Here is a 12,638-nt window from a genome sequence, read left to right as displayed (position 1 = left end):
AACATCACCGCATGTGGGGAATTACAATTATTTTTCCCCACACAGTTGATCAGTCATCGGGAAAGTTCATTTTTGCAAAATTCCTATTATCGTAACTTTAAAATTTAAAAACAATTGGTTCTGATATTATATCATCAATCAATTAGGAGAAGCAATTTTCGGTAAATCCTTTCCAAATGTTGATCTCTTGCAGACTTCGATGTTCACTCAATCATTTCCCTGTTGAGGCTCTGAAGCCCGGTCACGTGTTGCTGTAACTGTGGTCAAATTATCTATTACTGGCTTACTGACAACAGCTGGCAACAACAGTGAAGTGCAAAACGTGAATATTGGCCAAAACCCTTGCACTGTACACATGACTGCCCCTTTCTACGTGGACTTGGGTGGAGCTGCTGTTCAAAGCTCCTGGATGCCTCAAAGGTTAAAGTTAAAGCTCAAGCTCAAGCTAAAAAGCGCTTCCTCCTCCTTGCCACGTCTAATATGAAATTAAAATGGGACTGCAGGTTTTGTTTGCGTATGTCTTTATGTACTCACAAACTCCGTGATGGGGTCTCCGGTCAGGGGTGCATAAGTGATCTTGTACTGCATCACAGGTCCCTCAGCGTGAACCCAGCCAATGGTCAGAGAGCTGGTGGTGGAATCGAAAACACGCATGTTCCTGGGACCAAGACGTGGCACTGCAACACACAAACACACACAAATTACATTAACAACCACACACCGAAGCTTCAGGACGTGAGGGAACATTTCTCAGACTGTTTAGTATGTCTTAAAAAACAAATACTCAAAGTTTTCATGGGATAAATTGAGTAAAACCATGACCTTTAAAAGAATGTGGAGAATATATATACAGCATACAATATATACTGTACATACGGGTCACGTTCACAGCTGATTAACTCTAGCTGTCTGCATTATTGCTCTATACACACACATGCCTGACCCAGTGGAGATGTAAACATGGTTATGAGTGAGTCATTTGTTTGTTTTCAGCATGGCGGATCACTCTTGGTCTTACGTGTTTTGCCGTTGCCCTTGACAGCCGCGCCGTCGCCGTCAGCGTATATTGCCGTGACATCGATAGCATATGGATTTTCTGGGATCAGATTGTCCAGGAAGGCGCTGTGAGAATTCCCTGGAACCATGACCTTTTGAGAGAAGAATCCAAGGGGGTCAAGATAAAGAAATCATAGCGGCAAGGTGGCCTCGGACTATTCAAATGAGCTTCTTCATGAATTAGATACAGAATTGGCAGTGATAATGTACATAGTGACCTCACTGCTCATTCCACATCGAGTTTTTTCCCAGGCATTCTGCTGCCAAAGATGTCCCCGAAACACTAACAAAGCCCTGGGAGCTAAGACACCAAACAAATAATTCATTCAGTAAGTGGATTGACTGGTAAACAGTTAGTGTGAGGAAGCGACTGGTGAGTGAGGGGTTTGTCTCTAGGACAGCAAGTTTTGACACGTAGCTCGGCATTGGTTTCTAACAACAAGTGATGATTGCGGGCTGTCTCCTGTCACCAGGATTACCACACCACCTACTCTCTGCTTTCCAGCCAGTTTCTGAGCTGTACAGTCGGTGGCATTACATCATGGGAACTACATCCACTGGGTGAACTCCAGTCCACCATCATGTCGTGCTCTTGTTTGGGTTGAAGAAAATGTCCAATATCTCATACGGGACTCGACTCCAAAGCTTCTGGCACATTGCAGCTTTACAAAAAAAAAGGAAGAAGAAAAGGCCTACGAGACTGTGCAGTGGTTGAGATCCCACAACTGGAAGCACGTTCACCCCTGCTGGCCTGGGGTCAAATATCTCCACCACTCTCTACAGTGAGGCCGGCGGATTGGCTGCTGTCCTTTCAAAACACGATGAATAACTTTGTACAAGTCATTTCTGGAAGGCAGAGAACCTCTTCAGGGAGCAATAATCTCAATGGTTCAGTTGAGCTCATTGTTGTAAGACCAAAGTAAGCAGAGCCACAGACCACAACTGTTTTGGCTAAGGAACAACAGACTAAAGCCCAGTGAAATAGATGAGGAAGTTCATATTGTGAACTTGTATCACCTCCTTTACACATATGGGTAATTAAGAGTTTCCAATTTGCCCAACTTGCATGTATTTGCTCTGGGGAAGGGACAAGGGAAAACGAGCAAATTCCTCACCGAAAGAACCCAGGATGTCCCTGCTGTGAGTCAACAGTGCTACCCTCTGATCCACTATCGATGATTCCACTAACAGAAATGTGGCACTGTCCTCTTCAAAGTCTTCAAAGTGAAATGCTAGACCTTGAAAAAACAACACTTATCTACTTAAAAGACATTCCTGAAATCTCTAAACAAAGTCCACACAGAAAGGCCAACTCTTGTTTTCAGAACCTATTGAAACAAAATAATAGAAAAAAGTGGGACACAGAATAACACATTAGATCCTGACATGTAAGGGCTGCATGAAGTTTAGTGGGAGGGGGCAACAGCGAAAACAGATGAAGGATATGGGGAATAATATAGATTCATAGCAGCATTCAATACAATTCCATCCATTAAAGCCGGCTCATTAGATTACAGCCAGACAGACTTCGGACTTCAAACATAAAAACTTGAACAGAACACTGATGTCGGTCACAGATGTTTGCAGTGTAACATTTGCAAACTTCAGTCACGGAGTTCAAACTGTGGGGGAAGTAAAACCCGTTTCTTGCTACGATCCAAAAGGACTGCATCGGTGCGTGAAATCAATGCTGATGGGGAGATAAAGAAAGCTGACAGGCCATGATTTCCGTATTTAAGAGCATTAAAATAATTATCGCTGTACAAACATCTGTGCAACATCTACTTTGAACACAAACGCAAAGCAACCACCTGTTGTTTCCATGAAATACACTGACCCGGTGAAAGCAATGAACCCTGATTCGATCATGGTCGGGGGGAGGAGGGAGTCAAGCCTTCACGTGACCAATGTGAGTAAATGTACACAGCCATTATACAGCAGCAGCACAGAGTGAAGAGGGTTCAAAAACATGAAGCGGTTGTTGTCAGGACAAACTTGGATTATTACGTATCTAAGCAAGATGATCTCTCACTTTGCACTCGCCTCCCTGGGGTGAATTCTGTAATGACAGCTCGAGTGTTTGACTCACCGATCCAGTGCTTCTGACTGCGCTCAGGGAGGAGTAAGCCACTTTGTACTGCTGGACCTGGCCTGAGGCGGGCTCCCAGCGCACGTTCAGGCTGTTGGGGGTGGGGTTGTACACCTGGATGTTCCTGGGTGGCTTGCGTGGGACTACAGGGTCACAGAGGTCAAAAGAAAGTGAAATGAGACAAGGAGGGAAGTCCAGAAGCCCTGTTTACTTAGATTGCAAAAACAAAATCACAATGTGAACACGTCATTTCATCTGGCAGGGAGCACTAATAACCTTTTCTCTTAATAGAATGAAGGTTCAGATGCACTGTAGGAACATTTACGGGAACTCAAATTCCGGAGTTCTCTCTGATGGTTTACGGACTGCTGCATGGACCTTGAGGAAGCTTCCCAAATGGCAGACAGCCTATTACATATTCACATTCCACAAACAGCGACAGGGAGGTTGCAAGACCTTAGAAAAATATGGAAAAATACACAAAACTGTGGACTGGGGAGGAGGAGCGAGGAAGTATTTGAAAAGATCTCCCTAAAATTTAGTGGAACACAGCTCTACTCAGGGTTCACAGTGGCTGTCACACTAAAGATACCATCGTTTCCGTAATATTGAGAGTGTGTGTATGTTTGAGTAAGTGTGGGAATACAGGCTCCGAACCCTGTGAAAGAATCACATGGCACCTGCTCAGGATACTTGAGTAAAGAGTAAAAAGCAAAAACATTTTTTGGAAATTACCACATTTTCCTGATTGCAGGTAGAGAGAGATTCTTGGTGAGGCTGCGTTTATAACGTTGCCTCACTACAGTGGGGATTTAAATGCTGAATGCAGCAGAATCCTCCTGATAAAAATGTTTTTATAGTAGAGAAGTAGCACAGTTTTTGGTTTATGAAAAAGCATTTAACTTCTCTTTAAAGCAAACCAGATGTGCACATTCCCCCGCTATTTGGAGCTTTAGCCCAATAAAAGATAGATAGAGTATGTAGGCTGAACCGCAAGTGAGATAAGGAAAAAGCCCGCTGAGTGTAATTACTGCACAAATGCAGTAAAATAATACAAAGAACCGCATGTTATTTGTTATAAGAATAAAATGACCTGCTAGTACTAGTGCTAGTACTTTAGGTAGTAAAGTTCCAGGAAACTTAGTCGATTAAGTTAATCAGGTGGGGGTAGAACAGGGAGACACCGACTGCTTGGTGGTGATTTACTGCCTCCTCCATTTACTGCGACCATTAGACCTGAAGAGTGTGTGCTAAGTGCTAACAGCTTCTCTCAGATGCCATAGCAGCAGCGCTCCATCAGTGACACTACGCAGCCTGAGTGACATAAGTGTAAGAGTGTAACAGCATGTATGCAAGAGGAATTAGGAGCTACATTACATCAACCTCTGTGCACAGGCGTCGACAGCTGCCTACACAAACTCAACATCGCCGGAGCCATGTTATTCTAAATGTTAACAAGAGAATGTGTTGTTTTATCTCTGGAGTGATGGGAAAACCCACATAGCTTTGTTGAATCGCTTTCATTTATTAAATAATGGAAGTAACCACCAGTATAACTCAGTTGCAGTCGGACCGATGAGCGACCTAAATGTCCTCAATCATATCCTCCACATCTGGATAACCCTTCAGTTAACATCAAGCATCAGGACTAAAAGCAAACAAGGAATCAGCAAAGAAACATAAAACACCAGAAGAGGAATGCCTGGCATCCTATTTGCCCACAATACCTCTGGGTCTTTTCTTTGCTGAGTGAGCACAACAAGCCAGACAGGCAGAAACTAAAACTAACGCGCGCAACGGGACATCAAACCACACAGACGCACACACAATAAGCACTTTCAGAGCAGTTGTTAGTAGTTTTTCCTCTTTCTTCATCCAAAAGCAGCAAGTATTCTCTCAAAAGGTTTGTTTGAAAATGGGCACTGACTTGAATCCCGGAGAAGCACATTCAGATTCACTTTAGGACAATAACACTCGACCCATTGATCTTGTTACGCAAACATATAAACTATATAATATATTGCATTAAAGGTATGCAGGCTCTGTCTTCTTCTGCTGGTCACAGGCAGGTGTTCAGTTAAACTCTGCCCTTTGACCTTTCCCCACTGGAAGAGACAGTTAAATGTCTTGCTTAAGGGAAGTTCAACAGCCATCATTTCTCTTCCAAGTCTCGAAAGTGCATCCAACATGCCCCTCTCCACCATCTAAAAACCGGAGGCTCCATTTATGTTCGCACTCAATTCCAAGCTGCTGTTGTTAAAATCTTGTGTTCATTTTTTTGGAAGAGGGTTTATTTCTTTCTGAAGTCCATTCATACATCCAAAATGAACTGGCTGTGAAATGGAGAACACAGGCAATTTCAGAGGAAAAAAAAGTGGTTTTGGATCTCATATTGTCTCACTCTCAGCTTACAAAACGCAATATTTGTCAAATATTCAACATTTATTTGAATAAAACTAGTTTAAACACACTGAAGATTTGGATCTACTCTGGTCCAAATATACTTCCCAAGTCGACATAGCCCCGAGGATTCACATGAATCTCATCAGCCACTCACATCGACATCTGTGTGTGTGAATGGCCCCATACATCCTGGAGTTTGTGAATGTCTGAGACACAGACACAGACACCAAGAAGTCCTCTGTGCGGAACTATGTGCACACTGTCGCTGCTCAGCCAAAGAGTCATCACTGTGCCACTATTACAATATTACTACTGCAGTATCTCCATGATAAGCTCATGGCGGAAAAAAAACAGGGCCACATTTGTCTGATAAAGATCGGTGACTTACGTGTCTGTCCAATGTCAGTCTGGCGCAGCCCTTCTCCTTCTGGGTAGACTGGAACCACAGTCACGGTGTATTCTGTGTCTGACAGCAGGTTCCTCAGAACAGTGTTGGTGGTTCCACCAGACACCTGCTCCTGCTCACACACACAAAAAAAGCATTTTATCAGTTCAATGAAATCTGCATGAACTGTTTGTTGTATCCCAAAATCAACTGAAGTGACCAACGGTGACGTGTATCACTGCCAAGGTGAGAGTCCTGTAGTTACTGTAGTGATTGGCCAACATCCTGCTTTCCACTTTAACTATAAACCAGTTTCATTCCAATTTCTCAGCCCCGTTTCTCAGCTCCACTGACTGGTCTAAGTGGAAACATCGCTGCTACCTCTAGGGTTTGAGTTAGAAACAAACATACTTCTGACTGTAGACTAAACCAAAAAAGAAGTTTGAGCATGAAGATAATTAAACAGACAAACAGTTAAATGACTTCTGAAGACAAAACAAAGCACTGACAAACAAAACTGTTTAGGATGGGTGAACAAAAGGACAAATCCAATGTAGGTCAAAGAGAAATGGCCTCGACATGTGAATATGGAAGAATGAAGAGTCATGAAAGGGAGGAATTTGACATGTGAGAATGTGGAATGATTTCTGACTGAAGTTCCAGATGAAAAACAGCCTCTGGCATATTTAAAAAAAATTGGGGATGGGGATGAGACGATTTTGCTGGATTTACACCAAATACAAGTGACCCAATTCCAGCTTGTTGCTTCAATATGGGATATATCAGACCTATTCCATAATTTTCTACATCTTTTCTTTGGCAGACATGACAAAATGGATGAACGGTATGCAATGAAAAAAAGGAACTTGTCTCACCATGTCCTCAGCACCGCCGGCTGCCGGGACGTAGAAGAGTCGGTACTGTCGGACGTTTCCTTCTGCCGGCTCCCAGCGCACCTTCAGGGAGCTGGTTGTTGGATCGCTGACCTTCAGGTTTTTCACGCCTCCCAAAGCCTCTGACAACACAGCAAAACACAAACAGGAAGCTATTAGTTGATTGTCAATTTCCTGTGTGAGTTATAACCAGAAATGCTTCACACTTTGACCCTTCTGGTGCAGCAGATGTGAAGTTCTTACAGCTTCGGGGCGGGTCAGAGTATTGGAACACTACATTCTAACTTGAACGCAATTTCTGTCTTGGTGGTGGAAGACGAACTCTGGCACTCCAACATTTTTCCAAATATGAATCACAACAAACTATTTTGGGAGCTTTGTGGCAAATTTGTGACAGAATGAGGCACATCACTGACGGACAAGTCCATTATTGAAGTTGAAAACCGTTTTTCACTGCCCTTGTTTTCACCTCTTTCTGGTAAATTTGGCAAAGGAGTTTTTTTGCAGTGCAAGAAATGTTTGATTTTATGATGCATTACTAATGTGTTTCTAAAATGGGCTTTATAGGTCAAAACTAAGTAAAACAATCCAGAAGCTGTGTTCACACCACACATAGCACCTTTCTCTCCACTGGCAGCAAATCTTTGACATGTAACCCGATGGGAGGAATTCAACATGTTCTGTCAGTGCTTTGAAATGCACAGCGGCCAGCTGAGCAATCACAACTGCACTGGGAACCACACAGCAACATGAACATCCATGTTGACAGCACGGTGCTGACTGTATCGGAATATTGCTATGTCGTCCAGATGCCTGTCAACCTGAAGCACCTGGAAGAGCTTAAACGCCTGGTTGCTTTCTCCCATGGAGGATGCCATGTGCCCGGCTCAACACAGAGCACTCTCAGCAGCACTTGCTCTACTCAGAAAGAGATACGTGTGAATGTAACTTCAGCCAAACGCCTGAGCCAGATGACTTTGTGCTTTGGTCAAACTCACTTGTCTTTCCGTTCTCAGACGTTCGTTTTCCCTCTACGTCTGCGTAGATGGGAACCAGAGTCACTTTGTACGGTGTGTCTGGCTTCAGGTCTCGCAGCACCGTGTTGGTTGTCATTCCAGACACCTGAGTCTGAAAAATATACACCAAAATAACATCAATGAAAGCATCAATACGGAAATATGACTGTCTGTTTCTTACTTTGTGTGTGTATGCGTATGTGTGTATTTTAATAATATGTAGAGTAGTGTGGTTGCTTCATTTGTGCAAATAACAAATGTGTTTATAAAAGCTACCTGGAGCTCGCTTCCTCCAGTCGCGGGGACGTAGATGACCTGGTACTGCCTCACGTCACCTTCTGCTGGCTCCCAGCGGACCCTCAGGGAGTTGATGGTGGGGTCAATCACCTGGAGATTCTTCACCCCGCCTAGCGGCTCTGAGAGACACCAAACACCAATCACATCTTGGACCAGAGGTGGGGCTGTGGTCGTATAATTTGCGGCAAATGATCCCGACTATTTGCTTTAACCTGCAGTGTGCACCACATGGCTGGGACCGCCACACTGGGACAGTCCAGATGTCTCAAAGACAAAGACGCAGGAAAATAACGGACATGATAGTTTCCACAATGATAGACGAACATTCTGGTATTTTATGACCTCAACGTCACTCAAAGGATTGTTCCATATTTTGTAATGTAATGTTATTCCCAATAACTGTTGCAAATAACCCATAGCATTTGTTTTATCCTGCAGGCTTCACCAGATGGGTGGGTTTTCCACATTAAGACAGTCCAGATGTATCAGTGTCTGGGAGGTTGATTGAACGTTCTGGCGATGATCACAATTTTCATGCTCACAAACAAAGTCTTTCTTTCCATTTTCAGTCTCCTAAAATCATGGTTTGCATGTCTTAACCCATTAAATACAAACTAACTACACTGAACATAACTGTTGATCTTTTTCCAAAGTTTTAAGGAGTGACTGAAAATCCCTCATCCCATTCAGCTGCCATTTGATTCTCTTGGGTATGTATTTTAGACATTACAAATTGATGTCAAAAGAACTGACTGAACGATTTCACCAGCAGTCGTTGGTCTCATTTGAGAGATTTTGAATGGAGGACTCGCATTAAAGGCTTTGTCACCATGTAATACCCCCCATAATGGACAATGGAGTATGTTTCCACTGTGTATTGCAACACCTGAAAAGAACTGTCTGCATAGTTTCACCTTGGGAATAGCTCACTCACTTGTCCTTCCCTTCTCAGCCTGACGGATGCCATCCACATCTGGGTAAACGGGGACCACAGCCACATTGTAGACCGTGTCGGAGTTCAGGTTCCTCAGCACAGTGTTCGTGGTTCCTCCTGAGACCGTCTCCTGTTCAATGATAATTCGCTCAGGTTATGTTAAGAATGACCATGATGCAGCCATACTAACACAGAAACACACACGTCTTATTTTGCCAGCACATCGATTAAAACAAAAAGTCGTACCATTCGTTCCTCTCCTCCTGGTTCAGCTGTGTAGAAGACCTTGTAGCTTCGGACGTTGCCTACTGCGGGATCCCAGCGCACGTTCAGAGTGCTGATGGTCGGGTCAATGACTTGCAAGTTCTTAACTCCACCCAAAGGATCTGAGGAAGAGGGAGAGTTAGCGCAGATGTTCATTTTGAATTCCCTTTATGAGTTACACATTGCCTAATGTGTTTTCAAAGATTCATTAGTAGTTACAACTGAAACCAGTATTGGCATGAGAGAACGTCGTTCAGCAATGATTTTTTATGTCCCCCAAACAGACCAATGTTTGTAATATTTGGACTCTTCACATGGAATTATATGTGTACAGAGCAGCTAACATAAAAGCCCTGTTATCCAAATCAGTGTGGACATTGGAATGATGGCAGGGACTAGGGAAATAAGGGCCAGGTTGTAAATAAAACAACATTTTCCTTCGAGTTAATGAACAAACCCATTTGAACCCACTTGTTTTCCCGTTTGCAGACTGGGACTTCCCCTCCATCTCATGGTAAACAGGCACCACGGTGACGGTGTACTCTGTGTTAGGCTCCAGGCTCTTCAAGACGGTGGAAGTGGTGGTTCCAGACACCTGGTCCTAGTAGAGGAAAGACGAAACAAGGTCAGACTGTGTGAACTCTCAGATTTGGGGAACACTGGAAAAAGACTTTCCAGCGTTGGCAGAAGCAGACAGACTCAGACTGGAAGACGTCACAGACTAATTACTCCAAGCCCAGTACATGTGGATGCATCATAAGACAGTAACTGTTTCAGAAACAGCAGAAGAATATGATAAAGAAGAATTTGAGCAGAGAGCTGCCACTTCAAAAACCATCCTAGGGCATTCATGGGTATCATTCATGGCTATCACCCTACTAACCCTTTCAAAAGTACTTTATTTTACTCTTAAGAGCTTTTGAGCAACACATTAAATTGAAGGGGTACGTTTTGTCTGCATTTGTTCCCTAAATTTCTTTTTTCTCCCTTTAATCTAATATGGAGTTCTAAAATCTGGCAGTGGTTCAAGATCATTTCTGTCCAAAGCAAATCAAGTTGTGTCTGGGTATTTCTGGAACAAATTCACTGCCTTGAGATATTTTCACTGATTTCAATAAATTCTTGAGGCATATTGAACTGAATTGGAAACAAGTTAATTATCCCACCTCACGTTATTGTCACATGTTTTCCATTAGTTCTAAGAAAATGTGGGTTTTTGAACCAAAACAGATCCGAGAGAAAAAGAGAAGCGAGAAGATCTTATTATCATTTTTCTACTCTTGATATTGCACCTGTGCCAACAAATGTATGAATGCAACTTATTACATTGTCATGGAAACAGTCTCAATCATCTCCCACCATTTGCATTTTTCCACTTTTCTTAAAAAAAAGGTTATATTTCGGGCCAAAACCAACATTAAGATACTTGCTCATAGTTGCTTTGAAATGAAATCATGCCTGCAAGGCAAACAGCTTCTCATTAAAACCAATATAACTTCTGAAACGTTTTACATAACAAACTTTGTGCACAAATTAATAGCCACAAGGAGATGTAAACACTCTTAAAACCCGTACTCATAAACCCCCATGCCACTTTTTCCAGGATGAGGTAGCTTCATGCTACGTACACTGCCAGGTACAACTTACCTAATTCCAATACCACAATCTATTGCCTACAAGGGAGCCAAGTTCAAACATGTGCAAAGAGCGCTGAGCTATTCTCAGTTTCAGCGGCCATGAATTTTTGAATGATATGTGACCCACTTGGACCTAAAATGTCCATAAATCCTCAGCAAATCTGGTAGAAAGGTCAAAAATTACCCCATGCAGCCTGAAGATTATGAGGTTTCCTGTATTAGGTATAAGAATTCAGCATTTCTTGTGTCACACAGATGTAGTTGTGAAGCCCTAGAAACAGTTAATGCTCCCATGTCCCACTCCAGGAGAAAAGGAGAATTTAACATTCAACTTAAAACTGAGATTAATTTAAGTTTTAAAATTTTTTGGCAGATGAAACCGATTTTCAATTTCAATTTGATCGACTTATTTTTTGCACACAAACAACATGACAAGAAAAAGAGCTGGAGTCTGATAAAAAACAGATTGTTGAAATGGAAACAGGATCTATATTATGCAAACAATAGCCCAACTGTACTTCTAAATGGCACCTAATTGGTTTGCTGATTGACCACATGGAAGCTGTATTCCTTAAAGGGCCTGAATAAAAAAATCCCATCATATCTAATGTTCCATTGCAGCCATTCACGAGAACTGTGTTATAAATGGTGCATGGAGGAAATTATTAACTTCTGGGGAGATTCCAACCTCTGGATTTGGCATATTATAGTATTACATAGTGTTGGCAAAGTTATGAATTCTGCTGATTCTGAGTGCCATCTAGTTTCTCTTTATGTTTAATGCAGAATGACTTGTTTCTGAAAACCTTTTGGAGCCTTCAAGGCTTTTCAAACAAATGGTCCCAGGGAATTTAAGCACCAGCAGTTGAAAGCCAGGAGCTTTCACTGGAACTTCCCATCCCTTTGCTGCATTTGTTTTTCTGCATTTGCACTGTGAATATTAAGTCAATTTGGGCTTATAATGTAACTTTTTTGAAGTGACAAGACAATACGCCAGAAGGAGATGCCTGTCTGCCTGCCAAGATGTCTGTGTGAAAGACAGCAACCATCTGCATTTCTGTTTCAAATCTTGAATCAATTAATAATGTAAGCTTCGGTATCATTTCTCTTGTCCACTTTCTTTGGCTCTGTATGGAGCTCTACATATTTATTTATTTTTTACTTCAGTTAAGAAGTCATCTGTGTATTGTTCCCTTCCCAAAACGTCTGCCCTTATATGATTGTCCAGCTGTTGATGTCACCATGTCTCAGAGGCAATCAAAAAGGAGGCTTTCACTGTGGTTTAGGGTTTGTCTTACTGGATGAATTTGTATAGCCATCTTCAAGTTTTGCAACGTTGACAATGCTCAACACCATCGTTCTACTTTGCCTTATAAATACGGGCTAAAACAACTAAAAGCAGAGGTTCCTGACAAGTGTGTGTCAACGATGTGAAGATCAACTTTTTCAATTGGTCTGATCATATGGGTCTGATGCATAACAGGTCAGCAGCTCATCATTCACTGTTCTCCCAGAAAATGAGATCTGACCAATGACAAGGCAAAGATGAAGTGGTTTGAAGAAAAGTTCTCCCCTCAACACAAACAAGTTTCCATCATTCACACTGAAGAGATGTTCCAAAGAGTCATGTTGTTCATAACGCAACTGTTGATGAAAAGCACCAA

At 42.4% G+C, this 12,638-nt stretch overlaps 1 protein-coding gene across 3 annotated transcripts in view; it reads right to left on the bottom strand.

Annotated features, from left to right (window-relative positions):
* col12a1b (collagen, type XII, alpha 1b) overlaps nucleotides 1–12,638 on the bottom strand; it is an 80,762-nt gene that overhangs the window by 33,175 nt on the left and 34,949 nt on the right. For all 3 annotated transcript variants that reach the window (XM_076154994.1, XM_076154995.1, XM_076154996.1), the window contains 10 exons: nucleotides 9,809–9,938; nucleotides 9,320–9,459; nucleotides 9,074–9,203; nucleotides 8,119–8,258; nucleotides 7,825–7,954; nucleotides 6,809–6,948; nucleotides 5,937–6,066; nucleotides 3,146–3,288; nucleotides 1,019–1,148; nucleotides 535–677 (listed from right to left, as the gene is read on the bottom strand). In XM_076154994.1, the coding sequence (XP_076011109.1) occupies nucleotides 535–677; nucleotides 1,019–1,148; nucleotides 3,146–3,288; nucleotides 5,937–6,066; nucleotides 6,809–6,948; nucleotides 7,825–7,954; nucleotides 8,119–8,258; nucleotides 9,074–9,203; nucleotides 9,320–9,459; nucleotides 9,809–9,938 (1,356 nt within the window). The remainder of the gene's footprint in view (nucleotides 1–534; nucleotides 678–1,018; nucleotides 1,149–3,145; nucleotides 3,289–5,936; nucleotides 6,067–6,808; nucleotides 6,949–7,824; nucleotides 7,955–8,118; nucleotides 8,259–9,073; nucleotides 9,204–9,319; nucleotides 9,460–9,808; nucleotides 9,939–12,638) is intronic.

The sequence above is a fragment of the Genypterus blacodes genome, unplaced genomic scaffold (genome assembly GCF_046128005.1).
Source record: "Genypterus blacodes isolate CSIRO-AG114 ecotype Tasmania unplaced genomic scaffold, CSIRO-AGI_Gbla_v1 ptg000064l_1, whole genome shotgun sequence".
NCBI classification, from domain to species: domain Eukaryota; kingdom Metazoa; phylum Chordata; class Actinopteri; order Ophidiiformes; family Ophidiidae; genus Genypterus; species Genypterus blacodes.
Note: the sequence above shows the minus strand (reverse complement) of the source record. Positions and strands in the feature narration are given on the sequence as shown.